General features: G+C 50.8%; 1 protein-coding gene across 1 annotated transcript in view; it reads left to right on the top strand.

Moving 5' to 3' along the window:
- Positions 1 to 16,214, top strand: part of DGKQ (diacylglycerol kinase theta) — a 71,017-nt gene that overhangs the window by 38,595 nt on the left and 16,208 nt on the right. The window contains exons 11-19 of the mRNA XM_078861328.1: positions 634 to 724; positions 1,774 to 1,828; positions 6,312 to 6,373; positions 8,972 to 9,122; positions 11,152 to 11,190; positions 12,437 to 12,558; positions 13,249 to 13,400; positions 14,314 to 14,462; positions 14,862 to 15,031. Coding sequence (XP_078717454.1) covers positions 634 to 724; positions 1,774 to 1,828; positions 6,312 to 6,373; positions 8,972 to 9,122; positions 11,152 to 11,190; positions 12,437 to 12,558; positions 13,249 to 13,400; positions 14,314 to 14,462; positions 14,862 to 15,031 — 991 coding nt within the window. The remainder of the gene's footprint in view (positions 1 to 633; positions 725 to 1,773; positions 1,829 to 6,311; positions 6,374 to 8,971; positions 9,123 to 11,151; positions 11,191 to 12,436; positions 12,559 to 13,248; positions 13,401 to 14,313; positions 14,463 to 14,861; positions 15,032 to 16,214) is intronic.

Genomic DNA, 16,214 nt, shown 5'->3' with positions numbered 1-16,214 from the left:
TTGGTCCCTCGGCGTCATCGTCATCATCAGCCACAATCTATCCACTGCTGGATGAAGGTCATGAATATCGCCTGAATCCATTGCCATGCCTAATGATTACACGACGAACAATCCACCCCACTTGCGCACACAAGCCAATCTTACCGCTCCGTCTCTCCCTAACGGTCGCCCTCTCCGTCGTGCTCCATTTATTGGTGAGCAACATTTGTGACGCACGCAAATTCAACTGGCAAAGGACGTTCAGAAGGCATGGGAGAATAAATGAAAGAGAAAACAAGAGGCTTGAAATTCTGACAGAAGTGAGGACACCAGCGCCGATGTGTGGCTCTGTGAGATAGACGGAGGAGGAGGCAGTAACTTCCAGACGATTGAAGCCGCAGACGAAGAAGGAACTTTCGTCTTTTCTGGGAGTTCCAGAGACGACGGGCTTGACAAGGAGGTCACTTGAGGCCGACCGGAGGTTGCGGGACAGAACGAACGATGTTAGTCTCCAGCACCGGCCGCGGTCCCTCTCGTGCGGAATTAGACACGAATGGCTTGGAGCGGCCGCCGCAGGGTCGCTGGCGATGGATGCAGCACGTAACGCGTGTTGTATCGCTGTCTGTGCCGCGGTTGTGTGTGGGGGATATGCAGCAAAGGTGTGGCGTATGTGTCGTTCCGCATCGACGAGAGCCACACGGTGCGATCCGTCATCACGGAGGTCCTGCTGCTGCTCGGTCGCAAGGTCAGTGCTTGACACCCATGCACTTGACACTCGATACGATTACAGTCGATACGATTATAGTCGATACGATTACAATCAGGTTTGTAGCGTCTCTCGTACGGCATTTGAAAAGCCGCGGCCGGGTTTTGGTGGCCGTGTATTGATTTTGGAGAAGCTGTTCGATGGCTGCTCGGGCCCCCAGATGGATTCCGTTTGTATCGCCTGCAAAAGCGGTTTGGCGATGAGAGTGGTGGGGAATGCTGTACACCGCACTCACAATTAAGCTTCATCTCCTTAATTCCCCACTTGTGGGTGAGACTCGCAGAGACTCGCATAAAGACCCATAGACTCGCATGGAGACTTGTATGGAGACCCACATAGAGACCCATACTACGCAACACAATGTGGTGCGAGCTATGGATTGCACTTCACCACAAACACAATCAGGCTTCATCTCATTAATTCACTACCATCACCATTGTCATCATCATCATCGTCAGCCATGATCAATTTACTTGCTGGATAAAGACAGTAAATAAGCTCGTAAACAAGCGATATCCCTATAGAATATCGCTTGTTTACGAGCTACAGTTTTTTATCGCTTCGTTTCGGTGGTGGATGCTTCTCGGACGCGATCGCTGCTTTGGCTGTCACTCCGTCGTTGGTCTTGACCACCGGCCATCATCCCTCCGAGCGGCGCCGTGTCCTGCCCGAGAGCCACCTTGCGTTCCGTAATATCACGAGCGAGTATTTCATAGCACCCTAAGTAATTACCGTCACACTTGTTGTGCACCTGTTCAGCAAGGTAAAAAACGGTGCTGCACACCATCACATACAACCTTGGCTCATACAGGCGCTGTGCTGTACCGTACGTAGCCAACCGTGCTAATCCGAGGTGCTGTACTTTTATGACACTCCGAGCTCTCGAATGTTTCAATCCGAACTGTGCCCTTTTCGGGAAATCGTCGGGCTTGTGTTTGATTTTGTGTTTATTCACCAAGCTGTTACCGACGTAGAAACAAGAGTGCGGACGCTGTATTAACATGCAAGCTGTGTCCGTGCTTCCGCAGAACGAAAGCCCGGATGACTACAGGCTGACGGAGGTGATGATGCACTGCAAGGAAGGTGAGTGACGTGGGCATCCCGTCCAATCGGTCACCGTAACTCTCAGCCCGGCGGGCGTGTTGGCACACGCCGTTAATAACCCAGAGAGCAAGCGGTCGGCAGATCTCTTAGATTATTGAGCAATCCTTAAACCCTCGCTAGGTTGCGAGGTGGGCAAAAAACGGCAGCGAACAGCAAGTGGATGATTCGATGATCCAGTCCATGCGGCGCTTTCCTAGTTTGGCCCTCGTACGCGCGGTGGGTTTTCCTGTGGCTGCCTCGTTTTCCTCCCGCGTACCAGAGCACTCATTCGTGGAACTGGCCGAGCTGTACCAGCGGGCCTCGCAAGCTCTCGCGTGGTTACTCCAAGTAAATGTGACGGTACTAAAATTGTAAATGCTGTGGGTTTGCCCTGCAACACACCGGTGTGCTGAAGTAGTAACTAATTTGTACGTTTTGTTTACGTGACAAACCTTACTAATTGGCTGTGTTGGGTGGTGGTGGTGTGTTAACGACACATTTATATTTTCGCATTCTAACAGAACATGCCAATTCATAACTAGTACAGTACACCGGTGTGTTGGAGAGAAAATCCACAACACTTACAATCTGAGTACGATGTTTCACCAGTAATTACTAGCATCTTCAGGCGACAGCCAGATTCGTGGAAAAATACTCTTGTTTCGTTCCTTAAATAGACATTTTTACGTAAAAAATGTTTATATTACATCGCCATTTGAGAGCCCAAACAGACAGAGATTATCTTCCCAGCGAGATCTGGCATTACGAGCACAAGAACCAGGCATGACTGGTAACACAACCTAGGTGAAGAAACAGCCACATACATTAGAAGTTAACTCTCAACGAGGTTCTGCCACGTAGGTTGTTGTGGTTGTGCTTCGTGGCTCCACCGGTGCTTTGACGTTTCGTACCTCGTGACGTCCGACGTTTCGCACCACGTGCCGGGAGCATATTGTATCGACTGATTTTTAACTTGAAAAATAACATTAATTAAGTAGGACTTGTGTAGTGAATTATGGTCAAACATCGCCAATGGAAAGCCTCGCAGCATCTTTCAAAGCTCACCTTCAGGAGGATGTTTGGCCAATTCCATTCCTGGCATTTTGACCTCGTGGTAAGAAAGCATAGCACCCGGAGAAGAACCGCCACACATGTGAGGGGACAACACTCAGGGAGAGAGGTCCCTCCCTTCTCTCCCTGTAGAGCCCCCCCCCTCTCTCTCATTCCTCTCTCATCCTAACTACACACGGGTCACCGCAGCCTGCATTGCGCTGCCTTGCGAGGACACGGCAGTAAAGCCGCCACGTCAAGCGAGAACTTACATCTCTCACGCCCGACCGGTCCAGCCGCATTCTTTGCTGCGGCGGCGGTGGAGGCAGTGAGGGCACTGGCGGGCGAGCAGGTTAAGGGTCACGCCCCTCCGCTGTTATTTACTCCGCTCCCCCCAAAGATTGTTCTCGGTGACAAATGCACGAATCGGTGAGGCCGTGCGCGTGGCGAGGGTGGCGCCTCGGTGCCTGCCTGAAGCCGCTGCCGCCGGATGGCGCTAGCGGCACGCGCGTCATTTAAACCCTCGCCGCGTCACCTGCAGAGTCTCTGACGGACGGTTATCGGCTGCAGGGAGGGAGGGAGGACGGGGGGTGGGGGGAGGTTACAGCCCTCCCAGTGTGCCCTGACATGTTTCCCAATTGGTTGTGCAACAATTAATTCCAAAATACAGGTTTCCCACGCTCTACACCGGTTTGGTTTGTGTGATTTAGAGCTGTATATGCGGCTAGCCTATTTCTACCCAAGATTCGCGATGTCGTGCGGTTTGAATTCACTCATGTGCGTGTGCTACGCAGTTGGACGTGGGACAGCATTGTGTATGGACTGTGTGTGTGCTCTATGTGCTGCTACTCGGCAGGCAGCTGTCTCCTCGTGCTGTTTCGCTTTCTGCGCCTTTCTATTTTGGAACACATCGACTACTACCACCGCAAAAGACTTGGAAAACTTGTAGATTGTGGTGAATGAATAATTATACTCTTAGGTTTTTTCGGTAAAGTCACGTAGGTAAAAATAAATAATAAAATAAATAGTAAATAATGAAAATAATATAAATAATAGAAACAAAATTATAAATCACGACGTTTCGGAGGCAACACAAGTCTCCGTCATCAGGTGGGACCGTCACAGCTAGATTTGCTGTATCAAGTGAAGCAAAGATTCCAAGATACAAGTTCTTAAGTACAAGTTAAGGGGGGAGGGGGGGGGAGGGGCTTATCTGAATGTGGTAGCCAATGAATGGAACGTGTTCGGGGGGGTGGGCGGGGCTGAAAGAAAACAATAAGTGTACAAGTTGTCGTTCTACCCCGTGTTGGTGGACAATCCAAATACAAAAAGGAGAGTACTAGAATGAATAATTGTTTTATGCAATCTTCGTGTGAGAGAAGAGTCTGTGTGGAGTGAGGCACCGCCCTTCCTCCAGTGTTTGATTACTTGTTGCGATTAATGATCAGGAATTTAATGATTTGATTCTTTTCTTGAGCATTCCGGTGAATGGTAGCTCCTCTTGTGGCTGCCGAGCGGCTGACATGAACCAATTCCCATACAACGTTCACAAACCGAGCTAGGGTAAATATCCGCGGAGCGATTAATTTATTAACGCCGGGTTCCACCCCTAGAAGAAAACGCTTTCACGTGACTTTAAAATAAAAGCAGCGGAATTAATTTGTGCCGTCTCCGACCGCCTTCATGTTGGTGATATTTGCGTGCAACTGCGCGCTGGCTTCAAAGCCAGAGACGCTCTTAAACAAAGTGAAAGAGAACAGATTGTACAACATAAACACTTCACAGCCATCATCATCAATAATGATTTATCATAAAAAAGCACCTTGCAATTGGACAGAATGTTTTTTTCTGGCGGCGCTTATACAACTGCCGCTAATACGCAAGCATGATTATATATTCATATATATCTATATATTAATATTTTCTCCGGCAGCTGCTTCTGCTGATGTGCGTTAAATTCAGGGGCCCGCCCGCATCCCGAAAGGGGGGGGGGGGGGCGCATCTTTCCGTGACTGCCAGATGCGTGCGTGATGCATATTGCAGCATTTACATATGAATGGGCATCTGATTTATATGTAACTGGAGGAGGCTGGCTGCCACGGAAATCTGGACTGGACAATGGGACCCACGAAATTGGAGTCTGCGGGGCGGATTTGATTATTCTGCCTCCCGACTCGCGAGACTGCCGGTCGGAGCTGGGAATTTGGACTTGTCTAGTCAGGACGTGTGGCTCATTAGGAGCTCCCACGGTAGTTCCTGGGACCTTGAGGCCTCTTGGCGATGGACATTTACTCCGCTACGTGAGATATGGGGGTAACCGCGGCTTTTTTTCAGCCAGGTTTTGCCGGGTCGGCGACCGAGAAAATCTTTCCTCGCCGGCACACCAACCACATCCCTTTCTCTCTTTCTCTCTATGGCTTTGGCCACTAGTCGTGTGCCTTCTCCAATCTGCAAGCGACCCAGGAAGTATTTCAGCGAGGAGTTAGACCCCGCCGCTAGGCCATGCTGGCTGGGGTTGTGGGTTTCTGCAATGTGCATGTTAACGGTACTCACAGTGTGCTGTTACTCACAAGGGCTCCCTGGTTCAGTGGCATCCCCATACAGTTTTAGTTTGAATTAAGCAGTATTTACTTTCAAATGTAAATGTAATGATCGAAAAATAAAATAAGCCACCTTTGTGCATTATGAATGTTGATAATGATACAATCAAGGTTTAATAATGGATCAGGACTCCTTGTCCAGCAGAAGCACAGTTGAGAGTAGAATGGAATAAACTTACATGTGGATTAATTTTTTTGGTAGACTCTATTTTCCATAATAATAACACCCCACACTGTGTCCGTCAGGGGGCACGTTTGACCATACTTCACCAAGATGGCCAGTGCAGGCTGGTGAGGGTGGTGTTTAGAATGTACCACTGGGGTTAACTTTGGTCGGCAGTCCAACTCGAGTTGCCATGTTTTGTCGTGCGTTGGGCGAATCTCTGTGCCACTGCTCCACCGCCCATTGTATTATTTTACTTCGTGACCGGAGTAAAATAATACAATGGGCATGAGTGGCAGGAGCAATGCTGTGCTGTGAACCCGGCGACCTGAGTTCAATTTCTGGTCACGGCTAGCATCGGCCAAAAAATAAAAACTGTCCTGTACCACCCCAGCTCGATTGGGCCTTAAATGAGTACTTGGCGCAGCGTATGAGCATCTGTACTGGGGAGACAAAGGGGGCCGGGAGTGGGGTTGGCCATCCACCCCCTCGTGTGCCGTGCCGGCCTTCATAGGTGCTCGCTAATAGTTCTTGCCTCAGCAGCCTGTGAAAGGTTGCATGGGGGATTTTAGTTCTCCCGCTGCTGGTGCTGCTGTTGTTTCTGTATCTGTCTTCAATGTCAGTGTTGCCGTGTGAGTGACTGCTGCTTGTGGTGCCTTTGTATCTTCAGTGCAGAGGAGAGTGCTGGTCATGGAGCAGAGCATGCTGGATCACCTGCACGAGATCCGAAAGGTAGGCAGCAGCAGCAAATGTAGGCGCAAGCTGCCAAGTCTCTCCCGTAAGGGAGCCCCTCCCCATTTTGTCAACGGCATCAACCGTGTAAACAAAGTGTGGACTGAAGCCACGCAAACGCAGACACATGCCTTTTTTGAAAGGATTTATTCTCCCATGATAATATACACGTTTGGGTGTTGGGGCTGGTGAGCAGCATGGTGAGTTTAGTATTGGTGAGCTGTGTGGTGAGCTCCATAGTGGATAGTTTAGGAATCTTGGAGTTTTTGTGAAAACATGAGCAGTGCTTTTGGACGGACGTACACAGACAAACTATTCCCCGGGCAAAGGAAGAAAAGAAAATAGAATCCAGTTCATGAATCTCGGCACCCACTTGAACTTACCGTCTCCCATCAGAGGGCCCTCGTGTGTGCATGTCGTTTCGTTTGGTGTGGATTTGTGAACCGGCCTCAAGTGCCGAATGGAAAATAATACATCGACGGAACGCGTGAACAAACCCGAGACTTATCAATACGCATCTTTCTCACAAAGTGCGCCGAACGTATCCCGATGAATCGTTTCAGCAGCACCTGACGTGGTTGAGACCCGGGCGCGGGCGGCACCGCCCTGTAAATAACCCGAGGCTCTTTGGAGCCCAAGGGTTTTGGTGGCTCGCTCGGATGTTTGCGAAACTAACTCGCAAACTCGCCAGGCTGCGTGGTGTCCGAGAGGTGGCAGCGCAGCAAGTGGGTTCGTCGTCAAACTGCCTGCGCGTGCGAGGGTTTTTTTCCGGGTTGCCACGCTTTCCTCCCACGTGCAAAACATTCCCTCTTTGGAATTGGCCAAACGTCTCAATGCAAGAGACCCCCGTAAAAAAATAGTCGTGAGATTTCTCAAGGCTATCATCGAATTAAGTCATGAAATATTACTACATATTTGTTGTATGCTCATTACTCTTAGGCTTTTTCGGTTAAGTCACGTAGCTAAAAAATAAAATTAATAGAAGTAATAATACCTACGTGACTTTACCGATAAAGCCTAAGAGTATGAATCCTTGCAGTCATGAAAGCTTCAAATCTAGAATGTACGCTCATTCTACGTTTTGTGAGATTATCATGCATTACGCGTGTAAATAATAATTGTAACTCGCAGCAGTGTTGCATCAACATTATTTGATGATAATCGCCATTAAAGACAGGTTTTTCACTGCTTTAAACCTGCTCGGAGAAAGGAAAGCACGGGACAGAAGTGGCCGGGTGACCTGGGTGCGGTGAGGCGGAGGGGTTGGGGATCATAATGACCATAATGGCAGTGTCATAGCAGTGAGACCGCACCACTGAGAAACCTGGGCTCCAATCCAGAATGGAACTGCTAGGAATGAGACTTTGATCTCCAGTGTATTGAGAGGAACATCTCAACCTACTTAGCGATGACTGCACACGCAAAAATAAACCTTGTTAGGATTGGCTTTTTTTCACTTAACTCGGCAAAACTCTGGATTGAGGATTACAAAATTTTAGCTTCGATTGGCAGGCGGCAAATCCTATTGGTTGGGCATATTAAATGTTTGCCAGTGATTTGTATATATACAAAAAAAATAATTATTTCGAAGAGGCTTCGGAAGTAGTTCTGCGAGGTCATCTTCCGGCGCCGATCCCTGGAGCAATGCGATGGCACCACAGCTGTCTTCATTGTAGCAACACGGCTGGGGCAGCGGGGGGGGGGGGGGGTGCCCGCGGTTCGCGCGCCGTGCCACAAACCCGCGCGACACGAGCACAATTTCCCGTTCATGGCGAGTGATACACTGGACATCTGTGAAAAAGTGCTTTATAGCTCATCGGATCATCCGGTATAAATTAATATCCAGATTCTGATATCCAAACCAGTGTTGGTCCCGTCCTCTTCACCATCCCGCACTGAGCAAGTGGGGTGAAGTATGGGCAAACAATCCCCAATGACCCCCACGGCGTGGGCAGGCCTTCATCCAGCAGTGGATTAACAAAAGGGCCATAAATGAAACGATGTGACGCCAGACAACAGCACAATGGGAATATAATTGAAATGAAATAAATGAATCGGAAAACACGATTTATTCTTAAACACTTAATAATCCTCGACATTTAAAGCCCTTTCCTTGGATGAGAGGGTGCGGCGCTACTTGTGCAACCGTGCGAGTAACGAGCGTGCGTTTACGCATACGGAGAGCGGTGGCACTGCAGTTCGCACACTGCGCTGCAATCCCAGCGGCAGCCTGGGTTCAAGTCCCAGCCGTGCTCAACTTCAGTGATGGCATGGTATCCGAACTGTGTCTTGAGACTCCCCATGGTCAGCTCAGTCTTAAATGAGCACCTGGTGCAGTGTGTAAACATCAGACATCTGTGGCGCTGGCTACACCACCCTCTCGTGTACCAAGCCAATCTAAATAGGTGCTCGCTATAACGGCATTTCCCCTTGAAGTTTTTAAGGCTAAGCAGAGGATCTTTGTGCGTGTGTATGTATGTATGTATGTGCCGGTGGGTGTGTGTGCTTGTATGTGTGTGTGGGTGTTTGTGCGCGTGTGTGTATGTGTGTGTACATGCCTGTGTTTGTGCGGGTATCCATGTGTGTGCGTGCGTGCAGCTTTCAGTGCAGCGGATAAACCTGACGCGCTTCTACATCACGGCAAAACTGGATGGGGACGGCAACACCCAGCTGCTGGTGGGGGGGCTTCCCCCCGGCCTCGCTGCCCCCGACTACCTCTCCCTGCTGCGCACGCACGTAAAACTCAATGGTGAGTGCGTGCGATTTTTTAATGTGTGTGTACGCATTGGGGAGTCGCGGAGTAGTGATTAGTGCACTCTGCTACGATCCCGAGTATGTTTCCTCGCCAATGTCTGAACCCGATCGTGGACCCTCCCCTTGGTCGACTCGGCATTAAATGAGTACCTGGTTCAGTGTGTAAACCTTAGCCCCGGGGAGACACGGGCAACCAGAATCCGAATATGTATTTATACTGGAGGAATACAATGAGCTATAAACCTAGTTTTCACGAATGTACAGTAGGGGCACGGGGTAAGAACGTTACTACAACAAATAGTACAAAAACATGATAGTGCAAAGTACAAGAAAGGTAAACAATTCACCCAAACACATACAAATAAAACCAGGCCTGGTGCTGGCCACACCACCCCCATGAGTACCGTTGCTGGTCTTCATAGGCGCTCGCTAACAGTGCTTGCCTCAGCAGCCTGAGCATTAAAAGGCTATTGGGGGATCTTTGTATGCAGTAGGGAGCACAGGTGGTTCATGCGCCAGCCTTCCCCAGTCTATAACACCCAACACCAGGGTCTGTCCTCTGACTTCCTGCACACGTGCATTCGAAGCTTTCTCGCGGCTTCAAAATGCACCTAACCTGGCACTTGTGCCATGGTGACATCGTAGCGAATGGCAGCGGCCGTTGTTCTGCGTGTGTGCGTGCCGTGCGTGTGCGCGCTCACGCGAGTGTGCGCCGCACACAGTCGCGGGCGGTGATAGGCGCTGCCTTATCTGTACCGCGAGATTGAGTACGAGTTACCCTGAGCCGCGATAGCCACCCATCTTGTGCGCCGGGGCGCGTGCGTACGTCACGCTCACCAGAAGGCACCGTGCGTGTGCGACCTTGGCTCCCGTGCACCGCTCTGCCGCGCGGCTTGTCCATGCCGCTGCCATGGCCTCGAGATGAAGATCTGCACGCGTGCCTGCTTGTGTGCCTGTATGTGTGGCCTGGGGAGCGGTAGTGTCGTGGTTAGTGCGCTGCGCTACAAACCTGGCGAATCGAGGTTTGATTCCCGCTTATGGCCAATACCAGTGTCAATTATTTGAAGGTCATGGGCCTCCCCTAGGTCGACTCAGCCTCAAATGACCTGGTGTGGTGTGTAAACATCGCCACTATTATAGGTGCTCACTAATAGCACTTGCTCAACAGTCTGTTAAGGCTATGCGGGGGATCTTTGTGGCCTGGCACGAGCGCCGTGGTGACGTCACTGCCACTTATTGGCGAATGGCGGCTGTTGTTGTATAAGACCCGTATCTAACAGGTCTCAGATAGCTCGCATAACTAGCCTAGAGAGTGTCCTTGCTGATATACATCTGGCAGTTCACCATCCTGGTTCAAGTAAGCTCCGCTGCTGGTGAGACTGAAAATCCAAACCGATCAACAATTTTGCTTGTGTTGAACCAATACTGCTGAAATGAAGCGCTCCCAGAAGGCCGTGTGGCTGATGGGCTGTGCTACACATACTATTACTCGTATTGTTTATGCGAGGGGATAGACATGTGAAGGAGGCGTATTGTGTGCTTATTTATTTTGTGTGTATTTGTGCTGGTGTATGCATACATGTCTGTGTGTCTGTGTGTGTGGGTGTATTAAATAATGTGTGCATCGGTGCGTAATTGCGCATGCTGGTGTGTAAGTATTATTGTGTGCGTTAGTACATTTATATAGTGTGGGATTGTGTTCGTGTGTGTGGGCCTGCGCCAGGCTTGGTAATGAAACACATTTCACACTTCAGAGACAATGTGGTTATTTTCCTTTTAACCTCACATCTTTTTATAAAAATTATAATTGCGCATGAACCAATTGAAGGTTTTTTGAAAATCTTAAAGCGAAATATTTTAATTGGTAATATAAAGTGAAAATGCGTCATTGTGTTTTTTATTTTTTTATTTTTATGTACTGGCTGGGTAATTTCGGGTTAACCTTGTGATGTGAACTAACTTGCGTTAATGCTCCCCTTGTAATGCCCACGTGATAAACAATGTTTACGCTTTTCTTTTTTCAGAAAACACGGCAACTATAACGCAAATCTACTCCAAACAAGGTACTTGCTCATGCAGGGTTTCTTCATATATAAAAACAAGCCCGTGAGCCAGGAAATCGACCGTGCAGAGAAACGTGTGCGCTTATAAAACGCGTTCACGTGGACGCAAAAGGACGCACGTCCGGCGCATGCGCTCCCAATCATTGGCGCACGCGCGCTAATTGCACCTGCACACGGCATGACATTGATTTCTGCTTAATTAAATTGCATGAAGGTATTTAATAGCCAATCTGCCCCAAAATTGATAAAGGTCTGAGCATTGGTGCAGGGTGAGATGTGGGGAAAATTTCGTCGTGATTGGATCCAGAGTTTTACAGTTTGTTGTGAAAATGTGAGCCGTGTCCTTGGGTGGCCGGGCACCTCGGCGGATGTAATGTTTCCTGGCCACAACAACAAAAGGCCTTAACAAGCAGTTCTGCTCACACTGAGATCCACTCACTGTGAAACGTTGAGATCCACCTGCTGTGAAACATGAGGCCCACTCGGCCGTGAAACATTGCCAGGTGGCCTGGCGGCTCAGCCGGCGTATGTTTGAGTCAGGAGACCCTTGGATGGCACCGCCGAGAGGCTGATTTAAACCAGGTCTGCGAGTGCAGTGAGTTGCCGGTCATGGTGTGGTCAGCAGTGATCGCGCAGGAAACCGGCATTTTGATGATGATCACTTTTCTCAAACGGCATGAATGTAACTTCTGTGATAACAAACTCGATTCTAAGCTTTCGTGACTGCTGGAATTACTCTTTCGTTCTTTTGGTTAAGTCACGTAGAAAGAAAATAAATTAAATAATAGAATACGACGTTTCGATTGCAACACAAGCAACCATCATCAGGTACGAATGAATGAGAAAACAAACATAGCAAACTTAGAAATATAATGCAATACAACCCAGAGAGTCGGCTAACACAACAGTCAACATCCTACCTGGTTGATTAACGTTCTTCCAAAGAATGCTAAATTTGAGAGAGAGAGACAAAACACGGGCACGGAGACACAGATCAGACACACACGTAGAGAGAGAACACAGAGACACACGGAGAGGGACATGTGATAACTGTCCGTTACTGAGTGTCGAGACTCATTTTGGTGGGTGAGTCTTGGTTCATCCAAACCAGAATAGCTCAGAAAAAAAAACCTTACTCTCCATCATGTCCCGTGCCTTCTTAGCACCTCCTCCTTGTGCCGCCCATACTGCCCGTGTGCCCCCTTCCCGTAATCTCACATTTCTCCGTTCCATCCCCTCCCTGTAGGCGCGGTGGCCCTCGAGGTGTCGTCGTGCGCGGAGGCAGAGCGCCTGTTCCGTCTGGCCAACGACAACAAGATCACGGTGGACGACAAGATCATTAGCATCAACCTGCTCCCTACGCTGATCGTGAGCGCTCGTCGCACAGTAACGACACACACACGTGGCAGCCCTTTGTTCGGCCCACTGCTGGATGGAGGAGGGCCTCTGCGCGCCGTACGGGCCATGGGAATGTAATGATACAGTACAACAATTGATTTTGCAGCACTGCCCTCTGCTAGCCACAACGTAGCCCCGCAGACGATAAGATACGTTAATGTGTGGTGGTCGCCCATTGAAACACTTTCCAGACTCGAGCCTGCTTAGCTTTCGAGATCAGGTGCATTCTGGGTTATTTGGTGCTGTGGACGCCAGACTTGGGATCGCAATGCTGTGCACTAATCATTTCGCTCTCGCCTTGTGCACACACACACGCACATTCATACATGCATGCACGCGCACACGTGCCCCAACTCATATGTGCCGCAATACATGCACACACGTTGACACACATGTATTTACGGCCACACTCATGCACACACACGTACATGTGAACACATACGCACATACACCTGAACGCATACGCAAATACACCTGAACGTATACACCTGCACGCATGCGTACACTCACGCACTCACGCACACTTGCACATGTACATGTAAACGCACAAACAAACACACGCTCACCCACATTCTCGCACACGTTCATGCGCGCATACACATGAATATACGTACGTTCCCCTCTCTCCTCGCACACACACACCCTCGCTTACACCCCCAGCCGGAGCAGATGCCACGCAGCTGCCACCCCCTGCTGGTGCTGATCAACCCACGGAGCGGGGGCATGCAGGGTCGCGAGCTGCTTCACAGCTTCCGCAAGGCGGTCAACCCCCACCAGGTGTTCGACCTGGCCTGCGGAGGCCCCTTGCCGGGGTACGTGCCCGGGCTGGGGTCGGCGGGTTCAGGGGGTGGCGATTCGCGGGGGCGGGAGGGACCGTGACGTGTGCACATGCGGCACCTGTTGCTGAATCCGCTGCTGGATGAGGGCGTCCGCAACTGCAGCCGCACGACTTGCGGAGGTCCCCTTGAACAAACCTCGCCACGCCGGTCGGTGTGGGTTGGCGGAAATGGGGGAGTGTAGAAGTACGGTATGATGGCGGGTTTCGCCTCTGCTGCACGCCACGCAGTCACCGCCTATGGCAAGGATCGGCAACCAAAATAACAAGAAGAGCCGTTTGTTTCGAACGCAATGCATGCATGTGAATTACAGACGGTGGTCCTTAATAAATAACGTGACGCATGCGGTTCCGGAGCCGCAGGTTGCTGACTCTTGACCTATGGCGATCGCCCACGGCAGCGCTTTCCAGGCTCCATCCTGCTTAGCTTCCGAGATGTGACGTGGTCGGGCGCATTGTGGGCGACTGGGTGATACCCCGGGGCTCTGCCGCCGACGAGTCAAGCACCCGTACCCGATGATCCCGACCTCGCCTGCGCGTCCGGTTCCCACGCCAAAGGCCGCATTTGCCGGGCACAGATGAGGAGGCCCGTTGCGCCAAGCAGGCAGCTGGGCCAGCACTAGTGAGCCTCTGGGACAGCCGCGGCAGAATGACACGTGGGGTCTCCTTATGTGTTAGCGACAGAAGGAACAGGCACCTTGTGGGGGGCAGCGGGGGGCGTCTTTTGTGTGGGGTTCCGGGGCCAAGTTGCCCATTTTGGCCTACCCCACTTCCGGTGGCCTGGAGGGCAGCGTCAATTAGGCCCAGGGGGCAGGCGGTCTCTTGAAATGGAATCGCGACTCTCGACATCTGACGAATCGTTAACATTGCACGGCATTCCCTCCGCGCAGGCTCCACGTATTCCGGGAGGTGCCGCGTTTCCGGCTGCTGGTGTGCGGCGGGGACGGCACAGTGGGCTGGGTGCTGTCGCTGCTCGAGGACATCAAGCTGAAGCTCGCCTGCACACAGCCGCCCGTCGCCATCCTGCCGCTCGGCACGGGTGAGCCGAGCCCTCCACCCCCCCCACTCCGCCCCACAACACCCACAGTGAGCCGGGTCACCGTGGCTACAGCAGAGGGTCGTTTGGGTGAAATGTACTACTTGCTGGTAGGGTCGACGGTTCAAGGTTAAAGTGCTTGGGGTCAGAGTATGGAGCATGTTGGAGAACACCTATTAAAACAGGGCTCAGGGTTAATAAAAATATTATTTAACCAACAAAAAAATATATTATTTAACCAACAAAAAGAAAGACTCAGTCTCAAATCCATTCATGGGTGGGGGAGGAAACCGGAGTATCTGGAGAAAACCCAAGGCATACGAGGGGAGGCAGCGCTCAAAGCTCCGCACAGATGGATAAAAAAAAACATCGCTATACTCTTGAGTTCTGTTATTGTCACAGGTAATGACCTGGCACGGGTGCTGCGCTGGGGCCCGGGCTACTCCGGGGAGGACCCGCTTTCCGTGCTCATCAACGTTGACGAGGCCCAGGAGGTGAAGATGGACCGCTGGACCATTCTGCTGGACGCCAACGAGCCCGAGTGTGCACAAGAACGGACCAGCATGCCCAGGGTGGGCGTGCGTGCATGTTCGTGCTTGTTGTGGGAGGGGGAGCGGTGGCATCGTAGTTAAATGAACCGCGCGACGATCCCGGTGACCCGAGTTCGATTCCCGCTCATGGCCTGGGCCTCCCCTAGGTTAGCTCGGCCTCAAATGAGTACCTGGTGCAGTGTGTATCGCCACGAGGGATAAAAAGTTGGCCCGGCGTGGTACTGGCCTCCTTCAACCCCTTGTGTGCTGTGCTACTCGCTAACAGCACTTGCCCCAACAGTGTTAGGGCTATATGGGGGATCTTTGTCTTTGATATGTGTCTGTGTGTCTGTGTGTGTCAATTTGTGTTGTCCCAACAGTCTGTTAAGGCTATACCAGGGGTCTTTGTCAATTTGTTTTGTTGGGAAATTGGCACAGCGGGGAGCACAGGTGGCACATCTGCGATTCATGTCATGCAGTTAACTCATAACACCTGGGTCTGTCCCTTGACCTCCTGCCAGCGAGCCTTCCACATTTTACACAACGGCCTCACAATACACCTATTCTGGCACAATTCACCGTCACTTGGCAGCACGTGCCAGCCGTTGTTAATGTTGGGGAGTGGTAGCGCTGTGCTTCATGCACCGCGCCAAGGTCCTAGGTGGTCCTGGGTTTGGTTTCCGGTCATAGAGAGCTGGTCCTGGGAATGCCCTTGGTCAACTCAGCCTTAAATTAGTATATGGGACTGTATAAACATCAGAACTGGGGAGACTAAAGGTGGTCTCGTGATGCTAATCACACACACCATCTCCTCATCTGCCACGGCATTTTTAATGGGCGCTCACGAACAGAGCTTATCCCAACAGTTGTCTTTAAGGCTATATAATGTATTTTTGGATTCGTGTGAATGTGTGTGTATCGGTCGGTGTATTTGGACACGTGTATGTAAGTACACACACGAGTGTGTATGATAAGGATGCACGTTTGTTTATGTTTGTGCGTGCGTATGTGGTTGTTATTTTTCTTGTGCGCACACCGTCACGCATGTTCACACGCACACTACCATGCCGCTAGCGAGCACCCACGAAGGCCAGCACGTGCTCGGTGCCACTGTCACTCATCCACCCACACTCATACAAAGATAAAGGTCCCCCGTGTAGCCTTAACAGACTGTTGGAGCAAGTGGTGTGAGCGAGCACGTATGAAGGCCTGCACGGCACACGAG

This window comes from Lampetra fluviatilis, chromosome 12 (genome assembly GCF_964198595.1).
Source record: "Lampetra fluviatilis chromosome 12, kcLamFluv1.1, whole genome shotgun sequence".
In the NCBI taxonomy this organism is placed as follows: domain Eukaryota; kingdom Metazoa; phylum Chordata; class Hyperoartia; order Petromyzontiformes; family Petromyzontidae; genus Lampetra; species Lampetra fluviatilis.
This window is presented reverse-complemented; position numbering and strand designations above follow the sequence as displayed.